This window comes from Chiloscyllium punctatum, chromosome 8 (genome assembly GCF_047496795.1).
Source record: "Chiloscyllium punctatum isolate Juve2018m chromosome 8, sChiPun1.3, whole genome shotgun sequence".
Lineage (NCBI taxonomy): Eukaryota > Metazoa > Chordata > Chondrichthyes > Orectolobiformes > Hemiscylliidae > Chiloscyllium > Chiloscyllium punctatum.
This window is the reverse complement of record NC_092746.1, coordinates 88,991,775-89,016,328: the sequence shown is the minus strand read 5'-3', so window position 1 is coordinate 89,016,328 and position 24,554 is coordinate 88,991,775. Positions and strand designations below refer to the sequence as shown.

At 42.3% G+C, this 24,554-nt stretch overlaps 1 protein-coding gene across 1 annotated transcript in view; it reads right to left on the bottom strand.

Moving 5' to 3' along the window:
- The window catches only part of rab18a (RAB18A, member RAS oncogene family), a 44,808-nt gene extending 24,659 nt beyond the window's left edge, over positions 1-20,149 (bottom strand). The window contains exons 1-2 of the mRNA XM_072576018.1: positions 20,012-20,149; positions 12,943-12,998 (exon numbers count right to left, since the gene is read on the bottom strand). Coding sequence (XP_072432119.1) covers positions 12,943-12,998; positions 20,012-20,079 — 124 coding nt within the window. The 5' untranslated portion in view covers positions 20,080-20,149. The remainder of the gene's footprint in view (positions 1-12,942; positions 12,999-20,011) is intronic.
- Between the last annotated feature and the right edge of the window lie 4,405 nt (positions 20,150-24,554).

Below are 24,554 nucleotides of genomic sequence, written 5' to 3'. Positions count from 1 at the left end.
CCAGGTCGATGTGCTTATTGATTAAATCTGTGGATGAGTGCCATGCCTCTAGGAATTCCCTGGCTGTTCTCTGTTTGGCTTGTCCTATAATAGTAGTGTTGTCCCAGTCAAACTCATGTTGCTTGCCATCTGAGTGTGTGGCTACTAAGGATTCCTAGACGTGATGGTACAGAGAACACCAAACGGAAAATTCACCACAAAAGTTATACAGGAAAGCCACACACATAGACCAAGTCCTGAACTACGAAAGCAACCACCCCAACACACACAAAAGAAGTTGCATCAAGACACTATTCAAAAGGGTGACAACACACTGCAGCACACCAGAACTGCAAAAAGAGGAAGAACACCAAAAACAGATACCCGTGCAATTTCATCAACAGATGCCTGAGGGAAAGACAACAGAACGAGGACATGCCGCAACCCAAAGGACTAGCCACACTACCATACATCAAGAGCATTTCCGAACTGACAGCCAGACTTCTGCAACCACTAGGACTCATAACAGCACATAAACCAACAGCCACTCTCAGAAAACAACTCACCAGGACGAAGGACCCAATACCCAGCATGAGCAAAACCAATGTAGTGCACAAAATCCCATGCAAGGGCTGCACAAAACACTACATAGGACAAACAGGAAGACAGCTAATGTCCGCATCCATGAACACCAACTAGCCATGAAACGACACGACCAGCTATACTTAGTAGTCACACACTCAGATGACAAGCAACATGAGTTCGACTGGGACAACACTACTATTATAGGACAAGCCAAACAGAGAACAGCCAGGGAATTCCTAGAGGCATGGCATTCATCCACAGATTCAAATCAATAAGCTCATCGACCTGGACCCAATACACTGGCCACTGGAGCGGACAGCTGGAACTGACAACCGGAAGCGGCAGATACAAATCACTATAAACGCCGGAGGAAACATCACAGGAGCGCTTCACAGGAAGTTCCCAAGCACTGAGGATGTCACTTAGACAAGGGATGAAACGTCTGCAATACAAATTCCCAGCTCGGCGAACAGAACCACAACAACAGAGTGTAACTGGGTTGGGAAGGGTCTTCGATCGAGTTGGCAGCTTTCCTGAGGCAGTGAGAAGTACAGACAGAGTTAGTGGCTGGTTTGTGTGATCGACTGGGCTGCTTTCACATTACTGTAACTTCTTGTGGGCTTGTGAAGAGCAGGTACCATACCAAGCAGTGAGGTACCTGGATAGGATGATTTCTATGGTGCACCTATTAAAATTGGCAAGTGTCAAATCTTTTTGGCCTTTGAAGAAGTAGAGCTGTTTGTGTGTTTTCTTGACTGTAGGGTCAACATGGATGGACCAGGACAGATTGTTGGTGATATTTTATTCCCAGGAACTTGAAGCTCTCAACCATCACCATCTCAGCACCATTGATACAGACAAGAACATGTCTTCCACTCTGCTTCCTGAAGTCAATGACCAGTTCCTTTGTTTTGCTGACACTGAGGGACAGATCGTTGTCTTTACACCATGTTACCAAGTTTTCTCTCTCTTTCCTGCACTCTGTCTGGTCATTGTTTAAGGTACAATCCAGTACAGTGGTGTTGCCTTGAAGAAGTTTTCCTCCTCTCTCTACAAGAATCTCAGGGAGTCCCTCTCCCACTGCAACTCCCAAGTTATTTCCTCTGCCCTGAAGACTCTATGCTACTTTCTCTCCACCCCCACCCTCCTCTAGCTTATCTCTCCACGCTTCAGGCTCACTGCCTTTATTCCTGATGAAGGGCTTTTGCCCGAAACGTCGATTTCGAAGCTCCTTGCATGCTGCCTGAACTGCTGTGCTCTTCCAGCATCACTAATCCAGAATGTTATCAGCAAACACATAAATGAAGTTAGAGCAGAATTTGGCCATGATCATGAGTGTATAACAAACAAAGTAAGCGACTGAATATGCAGCCTTGCAGGGCACTGATGATGAGGATTATCACGGAGGAGGTGCTGTCACCTATCCTTGCTGATTGTGGTCTACAGGTCAGGAATTCGAGGATCCAGTTGCAGAGAGGAGAGAAGAGTCAGAGGTCTCAGAGTTTGGAAAGGAGTTTTTTCAGGTTGAGGACAATTTTGCATCCGATTTATTGAAAACAGATTTTTCAGATGTAAACAAACATGGATTGTTGCATCTACTGCTCTTAGATCATCTCATTATCACAGAATCAAGGTGCAGATTTGGATGTTAGAAAGTACTAGTAGTACAGGCAAAAATTACATTTTAAGTTTTGAGATGGAAAAAATTAAAACTGAGTGTCAAATTATGGAAAACTTATGTTATAAAAATCCATCTGGCTTACTAATGATTGATAAGGAAAGGAATCCAGATGTGACTGCAGACCACACGACAATGGGACCGTTTCTTAAATGCCCTTCAAGCAATTATGAACGGGTAATAAATGCTGGCCTGCACAATGTGTCACATTGCATGAATGGATATGTAAACAAATGACAATCCACATGTATTTCCACCAGCAGTAAATGTGCCTTGAAAAATCTGGGGTTCCTTATGAAAAAACATTGACAATGAGAAAAAATTGATAATGAGAAAATCAAGCAAAGTTTTGAGGAGGAACAAAAAAATTAATTTTAAAGATTGAGAAGGTATATGAAGACTGATAAATTAACAAATGATCTTAGAAATGTACAGCATGGAAACAGACCCTTCGGTCCAATTTGTCCATCTGACCAAATATCCTAACCTAATCTTGCCCCATTTGCCAGCCCTTGGCTCATGTCCCTCTAAACCCTTCCTATTCATATAGCCATCCAGATGCCTTTTAAATGTTATAATTCTACCAGCCTCCACGACTTCCTCTAGCAACTGATTCCATACATGCACCACCCTAAGTTGCCTCTTAGGCCCCTTTTAAATCTTTCCCTCTCAATCTAGACCTATACCCTCTAGTTCTAGACTCCCCCAACCGAGACAAGAGGCCTTGTCTATTTATCCTATACATGCCCCCTATGATTTTATAAACCTTTACAGTTATCCCTCAGCTTCCAATGCTCCAGCCCCAATCTATTCAGCCTTTCCCTACAGATCTAATCCTCCAACCCTAGCAAAAATAGAAAAAAAACAAAAGGGTAATAATAATGGAAGAAAAAGAAATATCTCAATGAAGGATGAAGGAATAAAAACATTGAATAACTATGTTCTTAATTTGTTCACGAATGTGAATTCACTGGCAATATCACTGTCGGTAAGTCCCTTTGAGAAGATTATGGCGAGTCTAAGCAGGTGATAAGTGAAATAAAAGGGTGCAAAATTAGAAGCAGCCAAGGCCTAGTAGTTATTTTTGATTGCATAGTTGATAACCCAATACTGAAGACATGCATGCCCACATCAGGGCACCATCATCTAGATCTCACACTTCTTCCACGTAAAACAGTGCAATCAATTGTCAAGAGCAAATGTGAGAATTATCTGTGCAACAATAATCTGATTTGCAGCAGATACATTCAGATTCGGAAATTATGCCTAATGATCATCTCAATTGCTACTGACTCACATTCTGGATTAGCTCAATTTCCAAAGTTTTAAAAAAAAATAAAGTTCAAACATAGTTTTTTTTGGGGGGGGGGGCAGTGTGACATCGCGATGTTCCTGGATTAGTAATCAGCTAGGCTAATACTTTCAGAACAAGGACTCAAAATAGCACATCCCATGAATTAATAGAACAAACAAATAAATAGGGATGAGTGTTCATAATTTACATGCATAAATTTGAATTATTAACAAGTAGGTTGACACCAAAGTTTGCAGATGATAGCACTGAGGAGTATAAATTAGCATTGGGAAACATGCTGACTGCATGGTTAAGTGGCAAATCAAATTTAACATAGATAAGTAATGAGCTGTGGTAAGAATAATAGAAACATTATCCACAATTTAACAATTCAAAAACCAAATGGGGTACAACAGCAAAGTGATCTAGGGATATAGGTATTCAATTCAAGTAATGCAAAATGTTAGACAACCTAGGGATGCCGTTGTGGTTATGTTTGCCGAGCTGGGAATTTGTGTTGCAGACGTTTCGTCCCCTGTCTAGGTGACATCCTCAGTGCTTGGGAGCCTCCTTTGAAGCGCTTCTGTGATCTTTCCTCCACCATTTGTAGTGGTTTGAATCTGCCGCTTCCGGTTGTCAGTTCCAGCTGTCCGCTGCAGTGGCCGGTGTATTGGGTCCAGGTTGATGTGCTTATTGATTTGGATCTGTGGATGAGTGCCATGCCTCTAGGAATTCCCTGGCTGTTCTCTGTTTGGCTTGTCCTATAATAGTAGTGTTGTCCCAGTCAAACTCATGTTGCTTGCCATCTGCGTGTGTGGCTACTAAGTATAGCTGGTCGTGTCGTTTCGTGGCTAGTTGCCAGAGGAAAGATCACAGAAGAACTTCACAGGAGGCTCCCAAGCACTGAGGATGTCACCTAGACAGGGGACGAAACGCCTGCAACACAAATTTCCAGCTCGGTGAACAGAACCACAACAATGAGCACCCGAGCTACAAATCTTCTCACAAACTTTGAACACCTACGGGCGAGAGACGCTAAGACAAGCCAGGAAATGGAAATCCTGTGCCAACCGTCTAAGCGCCACATACGAACAACTCCGGTTCCTGCATGAATGCCGAAAGAATCGAACCCTTCCACCATGTCAGATACAGACCACCAGTCAACAACCCACAAGCCAGGGACACAGCCAGACAGAACAGATTCAGGATGATCCAGGTAATGATTACAGGCACTCACAACAGACTTCACAAACACAGACAAGAAATTGCGCGCCAAAAATCGTTAATTTCAAAAACCACCAATCAGGAATGGACCCGGACCATAGAACAGGCCGTCACCATAGTACAGAACAGGACCACACACCGCAAAAAAAAAGCAATAAAAGAAAAAAAAATGGCCAAACTAACACAAAACAGAGAGGACACCACAACACACACCTGGGTTAGAAATCTCTCCCACAGACAGCTCACAGACACGGAAAGAACAACACTGACCAAGGGACTCAACTACAACCACAGGGACGCCAAGACAGCAGACTTTCTAGCAGCACTAGAATGCACACTTAGGAACAATGGACTGACAGAAGAGACACAACAAACAGTAAGACAAAGTATCGTACCTCTGATAACAAGCAAAAGACAAACACATAACCTCAACACCAAGGAGAGGGAAGCACTAAAATCACTAAGAAACGATAAGAACATAATTATACTACCAGCAGACAAAGGCAGAATGACGGTCATCCTGGACAAAGCAGACTACATTCAAAAAGCGCAAAACTACTTGCAGATACCAACACCTACCAAAAGAGGGTGTTTGACCCCACCCCACAGCTCACCAATAGGATAAACAACACACTGAGGAACCTACAAAAAGAAAATGGACAGATAACCAGGTTTGACCTACAAAGAATGAAACCTGAAAGCAACAACACCCCCAGATTCTATGGACTACCTAAAGTGCACAAACCAGACATCCCACTCAGACCCATAGTATCACTACCAGGGACACCATCACACAAACTGGCTAAAGAACGACAGCAGAAACTGAAACACCTGATCAGCGGATCCAAACACTTCATACAATTGACACAGGAATTCTTGGACATCATCAGAAATATACACATAGACAAGGAAGAAACCATGGTCTCATTCGATGTAACAGCACTGTTCACCTCCATCAACAAAACCCTAGCCAGAGAAACAATAGCCAACCTGCTGGACATACAGAACAGTCAAGAGGACATTGAACCTATCATCAAAGAAGGCATACTCAAACTACTGGACCTGTGCCTCACAACACACTTCACATTCAACAACCAAATATATGAACAAATCAACGGCACACCCATGGGCTCACCCATCTCTGGACTCATAGCAGAAGCGGTAATGCAAAGATTAGAAAAAACTGACTTACTGAAAATTCAACCAAAACTCTGGGTCAGATATGTGGATGACACCTTTGTAATCATTAAAAACACAGAAATAGAGAACACACACCGGATCATCAACGCCACACTCACAGGAATCCGATTCACTAGAGAGGAAGAAAAGGCCAACCAACTCCCATTCCTAGACGTGATGGTACAGAGACCTCCGAACGGAGAATTCACCACAAAAGGTATACAGGAAAGCCACACTCACAGACCAAGTCCTAACTACGAAAGCAACCACCCAACACACACAAAAGAAGTTGCATCAAGACACTATTCAAAACGGCCACAACACACTGCAGTACACCAGAACTGCAAAAACAGGAAGAACACCTATACGATGTATTCGCCAAAAACAGATACCCGTGCAATTTCATCAACAGATGCCTAAGGGAAAGGCAACGGAATGAGGACATGCCGCAACCCAAAGGACTAGCCACACCTCCATACATCAAGAGCATTTCCGAACTGACAGCCAGACTACTGCAACCACTAGGATTCATAACAGCACACAAACCAACAGCCACTCTCAGACAACAACTCACCAGGATGAAGGACCCGATACCCAGCATGAGCAAAACCAATGTAGTGTACAAAATCCCATGCAAGGACTGCACAAAACACTACATAGGACAAACAGGAAGACAGCTAATGATCCGCATCCACGAACACCAACTAGCCACGAAACAACATGACCAGCTATTCTTAGAAGCCACACACACAGATGACCAGCAACATGAGTTTGACTGGGACAACACTACTATTATAGGACAAGCCAAACAGAGAACAGCCAGGGAATTCCTAGAGGCATGGCACTCATCCACAGATTCAATCAATAAGCAATTCGACCTGGACCCAATATACTGGCCACTGCAGCGGACAGCTGGAACTGACACCGGAAGCGGCAGATTCAAACCACTACAAATGCCGGAGGAAAGATCACAGAAGGGCTTCACAGGAGGCTCCCAAGCACTGAGGATATCACTTAGACAGGGGACGAAACGTCTGCAACACAAATTCCCAGCTCAGCGAACATAACCACAACAACGAGCACCCGAGCTACAAATCTTCTCACAAACTTGGAACTAGGGATGTTTGCTAAGCAAATATGTGATGTCACGTTAAAGTTATACAGGACCGTGGTCAGACTGCACTTCAAGTAAAATGCATAATGTGGACTCTATACTGTAAAAAGGGAATAGAAGCACAGGAGTCAATTTACAAAGTTGGTACCAGAATTGAGACTATGATTATTTGGGAAAGTTGGACTGTTTCATTTTATGAAGAGGAGATTTAAACGTGAGTAATGTTATAAATGGCTTGGATATGGTGCTTATGGAGATAATGCTTTCACTTATTGAAGAAAGAGCCATAAATACTACATTATTGCTAATAAAATGTAATAAGGAAAAAGGGAGCAATCCATTTACTCTGTGAAAGACTAGAATTTGGAACCTATCATCATAGCAAGTTCTTGGTGCAAATAGTTTAAATACTTTAGAAAGGAAAACAGATGACAATATGGGACAAAAGGGAATAGTAAGATATCCTGGATGGCTGGGAATGGGTGGAGATTCACACGGGGTTTAAATGCAGAACAAAATAATTGAGCCAAGTGGCCTGTTTCCATGATGTACATTCTATGTAATTCTTTGTAAACCCAAAGCTGGGACGCAGGTAAAGCCTGAAAATAATTAGGAAACTGCACAAGTGAAACTTTCTCTATTCACCGATTCACTTATCCTTAAACACTATTTACTTCTGAAATGCAAGCTAAAATAATACAGCTTACAAACAAAAGTGGCACTGTAGTCAGGGGAGGGGTGATGTAGTGGTAATATCACTGGACTAGTAATCCAGGCCTTCAGGTTAATGTTCTGAAGTTAGGGGTTCAAATCCTACCATAGCAAACTTGAATCCAATAAAAATGCAGTCTTATAGCAATCATCACTATCAATTGTTACAAAGATACACCTGTCCCTTGAAGGAGGGAAACCTACCATTCTTACATGGTCTGGCCCAGGCATGACTCCAGTCCCATTGCAATGTGGTTAATTCTTAACTGTATGCTGAGCATTTAGAATAAATAACAAATGCTGGACTAGCCAGCAATGCCCAAATTTCATGAAAGAATTAAAACAAAATTATGTATTCCAATTAAAATCCCATTTTAACCAAACAACAATGACATTTTTCTTAAAATTTTCAAGAAAAACCAAAGTCACCAGAAATTAATTGTCCAATTTCTCTTCGTAAATTATTTCCCTTTCAAGGCTATCTATTCACAATTGGATGATCTTCATGAACTTATAAAACGATATTCTATGCTTAGCATATGAAGCTGGTAACACTTACTGCCAGCCCAAAGCACCTGATGAGGACAATGACAGTACATAAAAGGTATTGCACTAACACAGTCAGTTTTTAAAAATTCTTCAAATAACTAAATTATTAGTTAGATTCAGCAACCTGGTACTTATGATTCTGAATTAACTACCTATAGGTCATGAATCTACTTCCATCATGGCAATTTCTGAAATTAATGTTAATAAATTTGGCAATTTGATTATTAACAAGAGCAGGATAATAGATCTGCTGCATTTAGAGGCTCATTGCTTCACTTACTCTCCTTGATATGAGCTGTATTGTTAGATTCAAGGCATTTAGCTCATTTTCAAAGCAGAGTATATGTGACTCTACATGACAATAACATGAATTGAAGAGTGTTTCACAAAAGGAGATTTACAAAACAGATAAGAAAAGGAAGAAAAAGCATACTAATAGGATGGGAATAGGATGGTGATTAGAAAAGTGTCATGAAAATTGACAAAACTCTGGTGCAGCCACATTTGGAGTATTGTGTACAGTTCTGGTCACCACATTATAGGAAGGATGTGGAAGCTTTGGAAAGGGTGCAGAGGAGATTTACTAGGATGTTGCCTGGTATGGAGGAAAGGTCTTATGAGGAAAGGCTGAGGTACTTGAGGCGGTTTTCGTTAGAAAGAAGAAGGTTGAGAGGTGACACATAAAAGATAATCAGGGGATTAGATAGGGTGGACAGTGAGAACCTTTTTCCTCGGATGATGATGGCTAGCATGAGGGGACATAGCTTTAAAATGAGGGGTGACAGATATAGGACAGATGTCAGAAGTAGTTTCTTTACTCAGAGTATAGGGGCATAGAACACCCTGCCTGTAACAGTAGTAGACCCACCAACTTTAAGGGCATTTAAATGTTCACTGGATAAACATACGGATGAAAATGAAATAGTGAAGGTTTGATGGGCTTCAAATTGTTACAATAAGCTGTGAAACCATCAAGCGCCATAGGGCCTAGACTGTGCTGTAATGTTCTACCTTCTACAACAGCTTACAACAGATTCATTAGGAGAAAGTTACCTACTACTCTTCGTGACTACAGACCTAAGTAGTGTGGTTAACTCCAAATGTAACAATGGAAACTAGGAATGGACAATTTAAATGCTGGTTAACATGGATCCTCTACAGCCCTACAGCTAACATAAAGAACTGTTCTCAACAGAGCTCAGTAAATGTAATACATTTAATAAAGATCACTTCATCGCTGTGCTCAGGTGACCTGGGAAACCAGTAATTGGAAATGAAACATGGGACATTTCAACATTAAACATTCCTCGGTTAGATAAAGTAATTGATTCTACTTAACGCATTTTAAACACAAATTAGAAGAGCATCTCTACTGGATTACTATGAATGTTTTGCTCAGCATAACAGCAATCGTCTAAATGAGGTTGACAGTTTGTCTTTTACTGCCAAAGTTATTTAAAGTAAACCTTAACCACTATCCTCAGAACTGGGATGAGACTGAAGACGTTTTCACTTATTATTTCTACAGTCAGAGGGAAATTAATTCCTTCAGTCAGGGTCAAAGTTCCAGATGGGGCTGGCAATAGATTTGCTGCACCTAAAGGGTCATTGCTCCACTTATCTGCCTTGGTATGAGCTGTACTGTTAGTTTCAAGGCATTTAGCTCATTTGCTAAGCAGAGTAAATGTAACTCTACATGACAATAACATGAACTGAAGAGTGATTCACAAAAGGTGATTTACAAAAAAAGGGAAGAAAAAGCACGCTAAGCAGGAATTGGGAGGACAAGGGAGGGGAGATCAATGCAAGCTGCACGAGGGAGGGACGGCCAGCTCTTCGGAGGGGGAAGATGGACGCAAAGAAGGCCATCACCACCAGAAGAAGAGACAGAGCGCCGTCGGTAAAGAGGAGGGCATTTCCTCCCAACCAGGAAACAACGGACCCCCCTGAAGTCCACCCTCCACCCAGTGAGAACCAGGAGGTACCCACTGCCCCACAACTACAGGCAACCGAGAGCTGTGATCCTCTGACAGCCCCATTGCCAGACACAGAACTGGACAGGGAGGACCCTTGCCTTGGCTCAATGACACTAGAGCGGGTAAATGACCCCAGTGAGGAGCTGGATAGCTACCTCAGCCCAGCGAAGGTCCAGCAGTTCGTGCTTACCATGGGGATGTAGACAGCTGCCCCAGAGACAGGACAGTCAAATGGACAACTGTAACCCCATAAACTGGGGGTTAAAGAAGTTGCATTTGCTTTCATATAACAGGGCACCCACTCAGTAGGTGGGTTCCGCTGAAGCCACAGCCAAATACCAAGAGACTGGATAGTTAATAAAGGTAACTGTTAATAGGATAACTGTGAATTCGATTATTTCAATTTGTTCTTTGTAATGTTAAGACATGCAATGTATATAACTATGAACGACATGGAAAATTGTACAAGTACCAGAGATTTATTTACATGAATAAAGTATATTTTGAAATAAAAAAAAATCAATGCAAAATTGTCGGTTTTGAAGATGGTGAGATGTAGCAAGGTGCAGGGTATTTGAAAATAGAATTAGAGTATAGGAAAAGCAACCAGGTAGTCAGATAGTACAATAATGATAATTAAAAAGAGCAGTATTAAATAATGAAACAAACCTTAGATGTCGTTACCGAAGTTTTCTGAAGCAAGGGCACGAAAGCAATTTTAAATGATGGCTAGGATTTTAAAAGACAGGAGAGACTGATTCTTTAAAAGAAAAAGATTATTTTTTCTAGGGACCAATAACTCATGCTAATTGCCATGAGATAATCCTTGTTACAACAGCATTCCCATGATAGATTGGAAACTTCTGGATTTGTACCTTTTTATCATATTGCTTTATTATTTGGTCATGTGGTATTCGTATAGATAGGACTTGAGAAGTATGCAGGATGAATTGGAAGGTGTGATGGGTGAAGCTCAGCCCAGCAGATTGATGACGATTTTAATCCAAAATTGGTATTGCAGAAGTTACAGAACTGAGTTATCCAGCAAATTAATATGCCATTCTTTCACCTTTATGAAAAATAAATTTTGAGGCAAAGAATAAAAAGTAACAAACCAATGCTAAATATTTATACATTAAGCCTCAGTTGCAGTCTCATGTGCTACTCTGAATAGCATACTTTAGGAAAGATGTCAAGGCTTTACAGAGGGTTCAGAGAAGCACCAGCGAAGAGGGCCTTCAGGTTGACACAACTGGAGAAACTGGCATCTTTCTTGTTTAAAGCAAAAAAGCTCAAACAGAATAGCTCAACGGAATAGCTCATTCACTGGCACAGGCACAAATATTGAATGGCCGCCTTCTGTGCTGTAGGATACCGTAATAGATTTGAACCATCAATAGAGTTTTCAGTGGTCAGTTATCCACATGACCAGACTAATCATAAATTGAATAATATTTTTCATTGGTGTAGTGAAAGCCTAAAAAAAGCAAGTTCAGGAAATATATGCAGTAGGAGGTGTTTTCTTCAGTCTTGCATATAGTTGGAGCTTTATTAAGAACCTTTTTTTGAGTGCATAGAACTGTCACTGTGTGCTGAAGGTGGAAAATTATTTCATTCCTTCAGTACTGACTGCAGCTAGATCAGTGTGAAACAGAAACACTGGGAAATTAAAAATTATACAATAAAATTGCTGCATTCCCTGCAGCAGTCATCTTAATTATAAGACAGATTCACTCTGGTTTCGCCAAGAAGTTATTCATGATCTGAGCAAATTCTTTAAACAGCATGGCTTTTTCTCTAAATGGTGAGAAAATTAATAAAGCCAAAGCACAAAGGGATCTGGGAGTGCTAGTCGAGGATTCTGTAAAAGGTAAACATGCAGGTTGAGTCTGTGATTAAGAAAGCGAATGCAATGTTGTCTCTTATCTCAAGAGGGTTGGAATATAAAAGCAGAGATGTACTACTAAGACTTTATAAAGCTCTGGTTAGGCCCCATTTGGAGTAATGTGTCCAGTTTTGGTCCCCATACCTCAGGAAGGACATACTGGCACTGGAATGTGTCCAGCGGAGATTCACACGGATGATACCTGGAATGACAGGTCTAGCATATGAGGAACGGCTGAGGATACTGGGATTGTATTCGTTGGAGTTTAGAAGATTAAGGGGAGACTTAACAGAGACGTACAAAATAATACATGGCTTGGAAAAGGTGGATGCTAGGAAATTGTTTCCGTTAGACGAGGAGACTAGGACCCGTGGACACAGCCTTAGAATTAGAGGGGGTCATTTCAGAACAGAAATGTGGAGACATTTCTTCAGCCAGAGAGTGGTGGGCCTGTGGAATTCATTGCCACGGAGTGCAGTGGAAGCCGGGACGCTAAATGTCTTCAAGGCCGAGATTGATAGATTCTTGTTGTCTAGAGGAATTAAGGGCTACGGGGAGAACGCTGGTAAGTGGAGCTGAAATGCGCATCAGCCATGATTGAATGGCGGAGTTGACTCGATGGGCCGAATGGCCTTACTTCCACTCCTATGTCTTATGGTCTTATGGCTTTCTACAAGAGTTCAAAAACATTCTTCATACAAAGTGATTTCACTAATTTTGTTCACAAAAACAGTCTATCATCATTAATCTACTATGGGAAAAACTTACCAATTGTTGCAGCAAGTTCAGGGTCAAAGGTATCATCTGTGAACCGTAGTAGCAAACTGAAAATATTAAATGAATTGTCAGTCACGGAACAAATGAAGCACAAGATCTTAAAAAAGATTCAAAAACACAGCTATCAAAAGTTGACTTTTTTCTTGTAACTTATGTAATTTGTTTCAATAAGATTGCTGGGATTTAACAGGAACACTATCTTTGTAACTGTAATAAAAAGTGATATGGCACTCTAAAGCATGTTTTATAAGGGATATACAATATAAAAATAAAGTCCTACGACAAAACAAACAGGAATTGCTGGAGAAACTCAGCAGATCTGGCAGCATCGGTGGAGAGAAAGCAGAATCGGTTGCAGTCACCATCAGAACTCAGAAATCCTGCTACAATTGCATCAGTATTGGTGAGAACAAACCTGGAGCACGATGCAGTTTTGATTTCTATACTTTAAGGATATGCAGCAAACTTTGTTTTAATTATCACCTCATGAACAGGCACACTCGATAAACCAACAAATATTGTATATCTCAAATGTTGCAAAGTTTACTGTATTATTGTCTAATTATTGTAGATTTTTATTTTTATCTGCAAATATATTTGTTGCTCAACTGAATGGCCACATGCAATATTTCAAGTCATTTCTCCTCAAATAACGGAATCTATCAAAATATTTGAGTAGTCATGGAGTCAGAGATATACAGCACAGAAACATACCTTTTGGCCCAATTCATCCATGCCGACCAAATACCCTAAATTAATCTAGTGCCATTTGCCAGTATTTGACCCATATCCTCTAAACCCTTCCTTCCTATTCAAATACCCATCCAGATGCCTCTTAAATGTTGTAACTGCACCAGGCTCCACCATTTCCTCTGGCATCTTATTCCATACACATATCACCCTCTGCATGAAATGGTGCCCCTTAGATCCCTTTTAACTCTTTCCCCTCTCACCCTTAAACCTAAGCCCTCTTGTTCTGGACTCCTCCACCCCAGGGAAAAGACCTCGTCTATTTATCCTATCCATGATATTATAAACCTCTACAAGGTCACTCCTTTGCCCCCAACACTCCTGGGAAAATAACCTCAGCCTATTCAGCCTCTCCCTATAACTCAAACCTGCCAACTCTGGCAACATCCTCATAAATCTTTTCTGAACCATTTCAAGTTACACAACTTCCTTCCTACTGTAGTGACACCAGAATTGCATGCAGCATTCCAATGGTGGACCTGTATAACTTCAACACGACCTCCCAACTCTGACCATCAATGCACTGACCAATAAAGGCAGGCATATCAAATGCCTTATTCACTATCCTATTTACCTAAAACTCCAAGATGAAACTGCACTCCAAGGTCTCTTTGCTCAGCAACATTCCCCAGGACCTTACCATTAAGTGTATAAGTCCTGCTCTGATTTGCCTTTCAAAAATGCAGCACCTCACATCTAAATTCCATCTGCAGTTCCTTGTTCCATCGGCCTATCTGATCAAGACCCCACTGTATTCTGAGGTAACCTTCTTTGTTGTCAACTACACCTTGCCAGCTGAGTGAGAGTGAGAGGGCTCTCTGACAATAAATTTTATTTGAGGCAAAGTTGCATTATTATTTAAGTGATTTACGCTTAAAATAAAGTATAACAGCGATGTGCACACCCCCTGTATTACTTTTCTAATACATTGATTAAAGTGGACATCTTGATTGTCCAGAATATTTGATCAACTGGCCCATAGGTGCTGGCTAATAAAAAAAAATTGCTGTATTTGCATTGGAGGCAGGACACTGAATATTGCCTAGATTGGATCCTGGCATAAGAAGCCGAAAAAGTGAGACTGAACAAATTGACCTTGCACTCTCATGTTTCAAAGAACAATAGGTGATCTCATCAACACATACACAAGATTCTGATGGGACAGATAGCACAGGGTAGACTTAGACGATGCCGACCCCACAATGAAAAACACAAGTCAGGATAATGGGCCAACTATTTATGGCTGAGATGAGATATTTTGTTCCCCCAACTGACTGTGAACCTTGAAAATGTCTACCCTAGTGTGTTGTGGATGCTGGAGCATTGAATACATTCTGCCCTCTTAAGCAACCAGGAATTTGATAAGAGGAACAGAGCATGAACAACAGAGGGCCTGAGGAGCAGCACGAGGGCCAGAGGGAAAGTGAAAGAGGGAGAGAGAAAGGAGAGATAAAGAAGTAGAGATAAAGAGCAAGACACATCACTTTTCCATTTCTCTCTTCAATTCTGAAGAAGAATCACATTGGACTTGAAATGTCAACACCACTTATTTTTGAAGATGTTTCCAGACCTGCTGAGTTTCCCAGCGTTTTCTGTTCTATAAGTAAAATTAGTTTCTTTCTTTCAAAGCATATATGAAATACCTGGCATGCTCTAATTCACACACTACAGAATTAGAGATCTTATGTATTCCGGCCAAAAATAAGATTGAATTATTAGAACAATGGCTTATGTTTGTCTATCAATGAAGTTTAAGCATTTGACATTACACTAGAATACCTGAAAAGACAAAGGTTAAATTACATAAGCAATTGTTTCAAAATTCTTAGATGCACCTATGGTAGACAGTTAAAACATGGAGCTCCTATGTAGAAATAAAGACTTGAACACATATATAGCTGGCCAATTTAGTTTCTGACCTTTGGGAAGTCCCAAGATATTGTTAATGGGGATTTAGTGATGTCACTAAGTGCAAAGGAAAATGGTTACATTGCCTCGCACTTGTATGAGATGAATGATACTTGCCATTTATCAGCCCAAGCCAAGATCTCCAAGTCTTGCTGCACTGTATCATTAGCTGAGAAATTCAGGCCAGCAAACTGGCAAGAGTTGGAAAACAAAGTGACCACTCACTTAGAATGCTGAACAGAATAGTTCCAAGTGTTGTCTTATAGAGGTAGAGCGCTGGTCGTAAACTAAACGATTGCTACCATAGTAGTGGTAGCAGCCAGTCACTTTGTTCCCACCCCTAAAGTTTGTCACAACAATTAGACTGGGACAAAAAGCAACACTAGATCGCTGCTGAGGTAGAGAGTCTCATGTTTTAGATTAGATTAGATTAGATTACTTACAGTGTGGAAACAGGCCCTTCGGCCCAACAAGTCCACACCGCCCCGCCGAAGCGTAACCCACCCATACCCCTACATCTACATCTACATCTACCCCTTACCTAACACTAGGGGCAATTTAGCATGGCCAATTCACCTGGTCAGCACATCTTTGGACTGTGGGAGGAAACCGGAGCACCCGGAGGAAACCCACGCAGACACGGGGAGAACGTGCAAACTCCACACAGTCAGTCGCCTGAGGCAGGAATTGAACCCGGGTCTTTAGTGCTGTGAGGCAACAGTGCAAACCACTGTGGCACCGTTCTTTGGAGTAGGTTTAAAATGTTGGTGTGCCTCTGTATCCCAATAGTGACTTTCCACCTTCAGAATCCGCAGCAACATCTTTAGGTAAAAAGGACTGCAGATGCTGGAAACCAGAGTCGAGATTAGAGTGGTGCTGGAAAAGCACAGGTCAGGCAGCATCTGAGGAGCAGGAAAATCAACGTTTCAGGCAAAAGCCCTTCATCAGAAATAGAGGCAGGGTGCCTGCAGAGTGGAGAGATAAATGAGAGGGGGGGTGGGGAGAAAGTGGCAGAGTACTGCCTCCAACAAGTGCCTGGCATTCAAAGCCTCTATGAACCACCAAAAACTTTCTGATGGAGCAACCTGCACCTAAGCAGTGGCTTCCAGGTGAGTGGGGGTGGGGATGGAGGTGATAGGTCAGAGAGGAAGGTGGGGGAGGGTAGCAAACAGTACAATGGGTGAATGGGAGTGGGGCCGATGAAGGGTTTTTGCCCGAAACGTTGATTTTCCTGGTCCTCAGATGCTGCCTGACCTGCTGTGCTTTTCCAGCACCACTCTAATCTAGACTCTGGTTTCCAGCATCTGCAGTCCTTGTTTTTACCTAGTTGATTTTAACCCTACTGCAAATCCTCTTGCAAGGATACCTGCCTTGAAGAAGTTTTCCTCCTCTTTCTACAAGAATCTCAGTGAGTCTCTCTCTCTCACTGCAACCCCCAGGTCATCTCCTCTGCCCTGAAGATCTTCAGCACCACCTTCATGACCTGTCCTACCTGCCTATCTTCCTTCCCACCTATCCACTCCACCCTCCTCTCTGACCTATCACCTCCAACCCCACCCCCACTCACCAACTGTACTCTATGGTACTTTCTCCCCACCCCCACCTTTATCTCTCCACTCTGCAGGCACCCTGCCTCTGTTCCTGAAGGGCTTTTGCCCAGAACGTCAATTTTCCTGCTCTCAGATGCTGCCTGACCTGCTGTGCTTTTCCAGCAACATCTTTATCTTGATCTTCCTCCAAGGTGGTGTGCAGTGAAAAGATATTTCTTCTATCAGGTGCATTGGCTCAATCATGTCATGCAGTTCCTGTTTATGGAGTGAATGAGTCCTTAGAATTTCTTCCAGGAATTGCTTGCCTTCTATTGGGACCTAATCAAGGTATGGGAAATGGTCACCGCCTACAGGGAGTGGCAACTGTCACAAGGAAGCCACTGCTTAGGTGCAGGTTGCTCCATCAGAAAGTTTTTGGTGGTTCATAGAGGCTTTGAATGCCAGGCACTTGTTGGAGGCAGAGCAGTGGACTGGATGTTACCAGTGTAATTGGCAGTGAGGATGTCAGTCAACATCCAGCACATTGCCTGAGCCATCCAGAGATTCCTAACTCTACTACTCAACCAAGAACGTACAGGGAGTTGAAGTGGCTCAGGCACTGCCATGAGCTTCCAGATGAACTGACAGTAATCTGTCTGGAATCTGACTCTGGCCCCAGATACCAGTCCTCCTTAGTATGTGACGCCCCACGATCTGAACTCTCTCAGAAATTTCCTTTATGTCTTTCAAATGGCATGGATGAGATTCCTGAGTGCACTGTTGCTGCACACACTCCACTTCCTCACCTTTGTCTGACACTTAGGTAACCTTGATTTAACATTTTACCTTCTAGCAGTGGCGATCCCAAGTGGAACACCTTTGTAAGACTGTCTTTTCATTTTCTATCAGGAACCCAAGGTAGAGAATGTTGCACATGCTATAGGAAATTTAAAAAGTTCACTGGATGCCTAGCCATACAATGTTTTTTGCGGCCTAGAGGAAACAGTATTCCATGTTTACGTTGAGTGCTTCAATTGCAGTTTAGCTTTGTAAATGGGCCGTTCTTAAACGTTTGGTTGCACCTCCAGCCCTCGGTCTTAATCTACGGGCATGCTGTACAGAGGTGCAGGCAGGTTGGAGGTCCTCCTCGTGGTCCAATCCAAAATGATCATCAAGACGTCCAACACCAAGCCACAGCATGAGTCGTTGTATCCAACTGTCTGACCCCTTCTAATATTATTGCATCAGTGCTCAGGTGCCTATTGAGGGAGAGTAAGTAGTGCCCACCGGCACAATGGAGGTTTTTAAGTGCCAGTGGTCCCCACAGGGCCTGGGGTACATCATCAGCCCCAGAGATGACATTAATCTAATTTTGATAAGCTTCTGTTACTCATTTTACTTTTACTTTTGTTATAGTGCTCCACATAGAGATACTTGTATGAAGTTTTTATTCGGAAAGTAGATGGCGGATTTATCGGGCAGTACTTTTAGAATACTGTGTTCAATTATGGTCTCCCTGCTATAGGAAAGATGTTGTTAAATTTGAAAAGGCTCAGAAAAGATTGATAAGGATGTTGGCAGAATTGGAAGTTTTGAACCAAAAGCAGAGGCTGAATAGATTGGGGTTTTTTTCACATGAAGCATCAGAGACTGAGGGAATGACCTTATAGAGGTTTATATAATTATGACAAGCATGGATAAGGTGAATAGCCCAAGTGTTTTTCCCAAGATAGGGGAATCCAAAATTAGATGGCATAGCTTTAAGATCAGAGAGGATAAAGTGAGGACTGCAGATGCTGGAGACCAGAGTTGAATTCTGAAGAAGGGCTTATGCCTGAAACATCGATTCTCCTGCTCCTCGGATGCCGCCTGGCCTGCTGCGCTTTTCCAGCACCACACTTTTCAATTTAAGATCAGAGAGCAAAGATCTAAAAGGGACCAGAGGGGCAACTTTTTCAGAGGGTGTACAGCATGAGCCGCCAGAGGTGGAGATGGAAACAGATACAATTACAACATTTAAAAGGCACTTGGATGGGTACACGAATAGGAAGGGTTCAGAGGGATATGGGCCAAATGCTGACAAATGAGACTAGATCAGTTTGGAATACCTGGTCAGCATGGATAAATTGGATTGAAGGGTCCGTTTTCATGCTGCTTAACTCTATGACTCTATCAGAGTTACCATTTTGTGTGTAGTGGGCAAAACAGGAAATTTTCCACATTATCAGATAGATGCCATTGTTGCAATTAGACCAGAATAGGCTGGGATAGGGATGCAGCAATCTGGAGCCCATCTTTACGACTATTGCCAGGGTCCATAGTTTCTGCCTTCAGGCTTTCCTTCACATTGTGTGGAGTGAATAAAACTGATAATATGAATTTTGGGTTTCAGCAGGTTAAGATTAGGTGCTCGGGTTTGCCATGTTGCATGTTTGATGGCAGATTTAGAGACATGAGCCAAAGGGTTTTGAAGATATGGGATTGCCACTATCACATTCGGATTGGGGTAGATTTGGGTAAAGAGGATAAAGTGTACAGATATGTCAGTATAGATACTGAGAGTATTGTGTCAGGGATTAATGTTTTAACAAAGACTGGGATAATTTAAGATTCGATAATTGAGGTCAAGTCTGGAGTTTAGGAGATATGAAGACTGTCATCATTGGGTATGACAGTTGCAATAGTACATTGGCTGCAGAAATAAAATATTATTGTTCAACTGAAGCACCTGAAGAAGTGACATTTACAAATCAACGGGCGAAAACTGGACGCTGATCTGCTGCGTCAGGAAAGCCGAGGCCTACAGCTCGGTTCCAGAAACCGGAGCCCGAGAACCACCCGGTCGAACCAGCAAGAACTCGGCACCGCCTCACCTGGACTTGCCGACGCCGCTCTCGCCGATGATTAAGATCTTGAGGGTAGTCAGTATGTCCTCGTCCATAGCGCTCAAACAGCCCGCGTCGTCAAACCCACCCACACTGCTTTACGGCACCTCCCCTTGACTGACAAAACCTCACAATTTACGGCACGATTAGCGCTTTCCCTGCCCCCTAGCGGCAACGACCCGCCCCCCGTTACGTCACCGTGGGTTACGGAAAATGATTGCCACAGACATTAACCAATCAGAGGGAGGTTCTTGAATCCGCCCCACTCCAGTCTAGTCTGATGCAGGAGTCCCTTCGATCACTCAGCGGCTCTTTCCCGTTGTCATGGAATAAAAGGGTAATTTGGACAGTAAAAGAAATATCATGAACTTCAGCTAGTAAACTATTCTTTCTCCTGTAAATAAAATAAAGACGTTGTGTAATTATCTTTTGTGTATCTTAACATCTTCATGAATATTTATATTTGAAGCCCTCTGTCCAGGAATGCATAAACATCAAACTGGATATTTTAATATTTTAATGCAGGGACAGTTTTTCATCTATCGCTGTTGGAATGTGAAAATCTCCAGCATAGTTGGATAATTAATTATATAAGCACAATTTAGATGTGCCAGTGTTGAATTGAACTTATTGTCACGTGTCTCGAGGCAGAGTGAAAAGCTTTGTCTTGCCAGCAGTACAGGCAGATCAGGCAGGTTAAATAGCAAAGATAAGTAAATAATAAGTAATATTGGCAAAAACAAAAACACAGGGACAGGCGAATGTTAAGAGTTTGTGAGTCCATTCAGTATTCTAACAGTAGGGTAGGAACTGTTTCAAAACTGGCTGGTGCGTGTGTTCAGGCTTCTGTACCTTCTCCCCGATGATAGAGGTTGTACAAAAACATTGCCAGGGTGGGATGAATCTTTGAGAATGCTGGCAGCCTTTCCTTGACAGCGGGCCTGGTAAATGGGAGGTTGGCCTTTGTGATTGTCCAGGCCAAGTTCACCACTCTCTATCACCATCTCCAATCTTGAATGGTACAGTTGCCACACCTGGTAGTGACATATCCAGACAGAATGCTCTCAATGGTGCACCTATTAAAGTTGGCAAGGGTATTTACTGCCCTGCCAAATTTCCTCAGCTGCCTTGTTGCTGGACCTTTGTAATCAGTGGTTTCCACATGAAGAGTCCAAGAAAGTTTGTTGTGGATGACCACTCCCAGGAGTTTGACTCTCCACTCGTTCCACCTGTTGAACTCGTTGGACTGGAGAGGATAAAGTTAAAAATCACACAATACCAGGTTATAGTCCAACAGGTTTATTTGGAAGTACAAGCTTTTGGAGCGCCACTCCATCAGGTGGTTCCTTCATCAGTCTCCTTCATCTTATTCTCCACAACCTGATGAAGGAGCAGTGCTTTGAAAGCTAGTGCTTCCAAATAAACCTGTTGAATTATAACCTGGTGTTGTGTGATTTTAACTTATGTAAACAAGTAAGATTACATGAGTATTCCACCCAATAGATTGATGCTGCTGTTTATGTTCCACACAAAGTCTCTTTTCACTCTCTTTGCACCACACCAACATATCCTGTCTACAGTCCTGTAACAGCTGAGTAGGAAGCATTCCTCATTCAGAGTCAGAAATTTGTTAAACGAGGGCAAAACAAGTAGAGGGTATTGCTGAAAGAATGACATAAAGGTGGTTGGGAGAATATTTTGTGTGGACATATCAATGCATCATGGATCATTTGATCTGTGCATTTTTATTTTATGATTTGATGTAGTCTGTAGAATTTATTAAGATGCAATATTTGCAGCAACAAGAATTGAAGGGTCAAAAATTATGTTTCTGATCTGATTAGATGTGGAAAGTACTTTGCTATTTCCAAAGGGCTTAAGCTGTCCAACAGAAATAGGCCAGATCATGTTAGGGACTTTTGTTTTCACAGATCTTCAAACAGCTTATTTACATATTAGGTTTTGCCTGATTTTGTGTATGATTTGCCACTCAAAACAGAAGGATATCAAGTCATAGAGATGTATAGCATGCAAACAGACACGTTGGTCCATCTCGTTCATGCCAACCAGATATCCTAAGTTAATCTAGTCCTATTTGCCAGCATTTGAGTCGAATTAACAACAATTTCTGTGTCCAGTTAGGTAATGTCAACTGTTTTCTAAGATCATCCACTGAAGATAACTGGTGTACAGCCAGTGTCCAATAAGAATACACATAATTTCTGCCCAGTGTTTAAGATTAAAATAAACCACATTCCGTAGAACAAGAAAATGAAATATTGAAACATCTACTTGAAGCAAATAATGCCTTTGCATAGCTATATTCCACTTATGTTTCTTGACATTTAATTCCTTGTGGAAAAATAGAGATAGCATGACCAACTATTGTCACATGAAAAATAGTGGAAATAGCAATAAGTTGTTAAAATTTCCCCTCCCACGTGATCAACAATGTCCTGCAGCGCATTTCCTCCACTTCCTGCACCTCCAACCTTGAACCCACCCCTCCGACCACAATAAGAATAGAATCCCCCTGGTCCTCACCTTCCACCCCACTAATCTCCGGATGTAGTGCATTATCCTCTGCCATTTCCACCACCTACAATCAGACACCACTACCAGAGGTGTATTTCTGTCCTGTTGTGGACCAAGCCAGATCCCTCAAAACCTTTCAAAAAGGTTTCCAGATGTTAACTGTGCTAATTGTTTTCGGCAGGTGTAAAGTGGGTATTCCAGGAGAGAATTAGCTGGTCAAACCACTTAATTTTTAAAAAAGCAGAATTTATATACAAGATTACTGAAAGAAACACAAACAACAGAAGACAGAATACTGCATAACATATCCTATGTGAAAAGCAAACAGGTCACTCCACTTAATGATGCTGTACCAAAATACTTGCAATAATCCCCATAAACATCCCTTGGCACAAAAGGCAAAATCAAACACACATTCTTACAGGATAAGAGTCAGAGAGAGAGAACCAGCCTGTGCTTCTTTCTGAATTCCAGCAGGGTTTCCATACAACTACTGCTAAAAGAAACCAAACCAGAGAAAAGCTGAGCTGAGAGAACTGGCCACTCCCCTTTCATTATACAAGTGTTTCTTTTAACTTGAAGGCCTTCTGTCTGAGGCAGTATCTGTTAGCGTTAAACAAATTGGCCCTGAAACCCATCCAAACTCAACTGTTCAGAACTTGTGTTTGTGATCTCCTAAAGAAAAAAACCAAGGACAAGCTAACCTTGTAAAAGGAGCAGCTTCATCACACTCCATGCTCCTATCTGTGGTCCGCAGTGACAATTCCCTTTGTGACTCCCTTGTTAGGTCCATGACCCCTCCATCCTAGGCTCCACACTAGGCATCTTCCCTTGCAGCCGCAAGAATTGTAAAACCTGCGCTCACACCTCCCCCCTTACCCCTGTCCAATGCCCTAAAGGATCTTTTTATTTCTGGCAGAGATTTTCCTGCACATCCAAAGGCTTCATCTACTGTGTCTATTTCTTGTGATGTGGTCTCCACTACATTGAGCAGACCGGACGCCAACTTGCAGAACGTTTCAGGGAACATCTCTGGGACACGCGCACTGAACAACCCCACTGTCCTGTGGCTGACCACTTCAACTTCCCCTCACACTCTACCACATGCAAATCCTGGTCCTCCGCCACTGCCAAATCCAAGCCACCCGATGACTGGAAGAATAATGGATCAACTTCCACCTTGGGACCCTTCATCCACATAGCATCAACATTGACTTCCATAATTTCCTAATTTCTCCTCTCCCCCATTCCAATTCCAACCCTCCAACTCAGCACTGCTCTCTTAAATTGGCGTACCTGTCCATCTTCCTCACCACCTATCTGCTCCACCCTCCTCTCTGACCTATCACTGTCACCCCCAACCTGTATCTTCCCAGCTGCCCCCCCCCCCCCCCCATCCCCACCTCTACCCTTATATTTATCTCTCAGCTGCAAAACCACCCCCCTACAACTCCAGCCCACATTCCTGATGAAGGGCATATGCCCGAAACATCGACTCTCCTGCTCCTTGGATGCTGCCTGACCTGCTGTGTTCTTCCAGTGCCACACTTTTGAACAAGTTGTTATTGGCTAGTTCATTTCCTTCCCCCTCCCCAGTCCTGATAAAAGGCTTCAACCTGAAACATCAAGTCCCCTGCTCCTGTGATGCTGCTTGACCTGCTGAGCTTTCTCCAACTGCACACTATCGACTCCGACTTTCTAGCATCTACAGTTCTCACTAACTTCTAGTTCACCAACCACCTTTCTAATTCTGGCTTTCAAATCTCTCAAGTCCTCTCACTTCCCTATTCTTGTAACCTCTTCCAAAAATACCCCTGTGCTCCCCTAATTCTGGTAGCTTATGCATACTAATTTTAACCACTCTACCACTGGTGATCATATCTTCAGCTGTCCAGGCTCAAAGCTGTAGAATTTCCTCCTAAAATCTCTCAATCTTACTCACACTTTCCTTCTTTAAAACCTGCTTCTTTAAACAAGCCATAATATCTCCTTATTT